Here is a 2,071-nt window from a genome sequence, read left to right as displayed (position 1 = left end):
GGCTCGCGCCCGACGCCGTCGTTCTGCATCATTGGCGCGCAAAAGGCAGGCACAACGTCGCTCTACGACTACATCACGCAGCACGACCTCGTGGTGCCGGCCAACCGCAAGGTGCGTCGCCTCTTTCGTTCTCGTCGTTGATAGATTGATATATTGTTGATGTTGGCAGGAAACCCACTACTTGGACTGGCGCTTCGATTCCAAGCTGCCGCCGATCGAGACACCGGAAGGCCAGGCCGCGCATTTGGCCATGTACCAGCGCTTCTTCCGCATGGACATCCTCGGTCCGTGTCCGTCTGTGCTCTCGGGCGAAGCGACGCCGAGCTACCTCCTCGGCGGCTCGGTCGTCATCCAGCGCTTTCAAGCGCTCATGCACGGCGCCAAGATCCTCGCGACGTTGCGCAACCCCGTGGACCGCGCCTTCTCCCACTACAACATGACGGCGGACCCGGTCGGCAACGCCGAGCAGCTAAAGAACCGGTACTGGAAGCGTCGTCTTGTAGAGAGTGCAATATATGTATCCTGTGCATAGTGGCCACCATGCGCTCGGTGGCAAGAGCTTTGAGCAAGTCGTCGATGCCGAAATCGCCGAGCTCCAGGCGCTCGGCGTGCACCCCGACATGTCGTTTGACGAATTCGATCGCGTCTACCTCCAGACGCGCCTCTCGTTCACGCACGGCGGCCATTCGTTCATTGGTCGAGGTGCGTCAACTATCAACGTATCAAGTAAACAAATCGGAAACGTTGATCGTAGGGCTCTACGCGCTGCAGCTCAAGGGCTGGTTTGAAGCCTTCCCGAAGGACCAGCTCCACATTGTCAACATGGACGACATGAAGACGTCGACGGGCTTGCACGTGCGCTGCCTGTATGTGTCGAATCACATTGCTGACACATTCCGTAGGCGGTGATGCAGGACGTGTTTGCCTTCTTGGAGCTCCCGCCCTACACGATCGAAGACAGCAGCGCCAAGAACACGCGCGCGTACGGCGCGTTGCACCCAGACACCCGCGCGCGTCTTCAGGCGTTCTACGCGCCCTTCAACGAAGCGCTCGCGGATATGCTTGGCCGCCGTTCGTTTGCTTGGTAGAAGACTTGCCTCAAAAAATGATTTTCCATACCTCGCCATATCGACGTGCTTTGGTACACTCGTGGACGGGCTTGGCTCGAAGGTGTCTTGGTTGGTTTTACGAGGGACATGTTGTACTGGACGCGAGTCCCAGCTGCTTGTCTTCCTCCGCGGTTGGTCTTCACAGTATCGGACAAAGGCGCAGGAACTGCGTCAACAGCCTCGGTCCTAGCGCCAATTCGAAGTCTGCTTTGAAAACATCAAGCCGTGAACGCTTCGACATTGTGGTGCTCTCGTTCGTTCGTGCTCTTGTTGAGCGAATGGAGCCGCTTGCAGTCTACTACTTGGCCCCACGAAGAGTTAATAACGACATGGCAGTTTGTTTGGCACCCTCAAAAGTGTGCAAGTTGATGCCCACAACAAGAAAGCAAGTAGTAAGACGTCTATTACGCCGCCACGTGCACAAGGTACTCGACGGGGAAGAAGACGGTGAGCGGTCGCTGGCCGTCGCGCTCGAGAATGAACCGAAACCGGTTCAGATCGTACATGCCAGGGGCACCAAAGACCGCTGTGAGCGGCACATCGACACGCGCCCCGGGCGGCAGCGCGTTAAACGTTCGTCGCGTGACGCCGGCCCAAAACACGCGCGCACTTGTCGTGGTCGCCGCTGCCGACGCGCGGACGCTCGGGTGCTCTTCTTCGGGCACGAGCGTCTCGAGCGTAAACGTAATCGGCGGCGACGACGCCGCCGCGTCATTGCGCAGGTGCAGCGTCATGGGCACCGCACCAAGCCGCACACTCGGCGCAAAGTCCAGTGTCATCGTCAGCGGACACGCGTTGGACGATGACGTGTACGGCGTGCGCACTTGGACATTGAGGACGCTCGAGTGCCCGAGACAGCGCTTCCGCTGGAGGCCATTGACGACGGGCCCCGTGCCCGCCCACTGCACGACCACATGCAGATCCATCTAGTTTTACGTGAACCTCGTGTCGGCAGAAGATAG

The 2,071-nt window shown here is 59.1% G+C and overlaps 2 protein-coding genes across 2 annotated transcripts; one reads left to right on the top strand and one right to left on the bottom strand.

Moving 5' to 3' along the window:
- Positions 1–45: 45 nt before the first annotated feature.
- On the top strand, positions 46–1,128 carry SPRG_18685 (hypothetical protein). Its single transcript, XM_012358127.1, has 5 exons — positions 46–111; positions 170–480; positions 533–702; positions 755–855; positions 903–1,128. Exons 2-5 carry the CDS (start codon positions 251–253, stop codon positions 1,086–1,088), a joined length of 687 nt encoding a protein of 228 aa, XP_012213517.1. The 5' UTR covers positions 46–111; positions 170–250; the 3' UTR covers positions 1,089–1,128.
- Positions 1,129–1,513: 385 nt separating this feature from the next.
- SPRG_18682 (hypothetical protein) lies at positions 1,514–2,035 on the bottom strand (the record flags this gene model as incomplete). Its single annotated transcript, XM_012358126.1, has 1 exon — positions 1,514–2,035. The coding sequence occupies one exon, from the start codon at positions 2,033–2,035 to the stop codon at positions 1,514–1,516; it is 522 nt and encodes a 173-aa protein (XP_012213516.1).
- Positions 2,036–2,071: the final 36 nt, after the last annotated feature.

Source organism: Saprolegnia parasitica (assembly GCF_000151545.1).
Source record: "Saprolegnia parasitica CBS 223.65 unplaced genomic scaffold supercont2.1382, whole genome shotgun sequence".
Lineage (NCBI taxonomy): Eukaryota > Oomycota > Saprolegniomycetes > Saprolegniales > Saprolegniaceae > Saprolegnia > Saprolegnia parasitica.
Note: the sequence above shows the minus strand (reverse complement) of the source record. Positions and strands in the feature narration are given on the sequence as shown.

Coding starts and splice junctions, on each gene's coding strand:
- SPRG_18685 (XM_012358127.1), top strand. CDS start 251: ATGTACCAGCGCTTCTTCCGCATGGACATCCTCGGTCCGTGTCCGTCT. Junction 703..754: donor CCATTCGTTCATTGGTCGAG/GTGCGTCAACTA, acceptor CGTTGATCGTAG/GGCTCTACGCGCTGCAGCTC. Junction 856..902: donor AGACGTCGACGGGCTTGCAC/GTGCGCTGCCTG, acceptor CACATTCCGTAG/GCGGTGATGCAGGACGTGTT.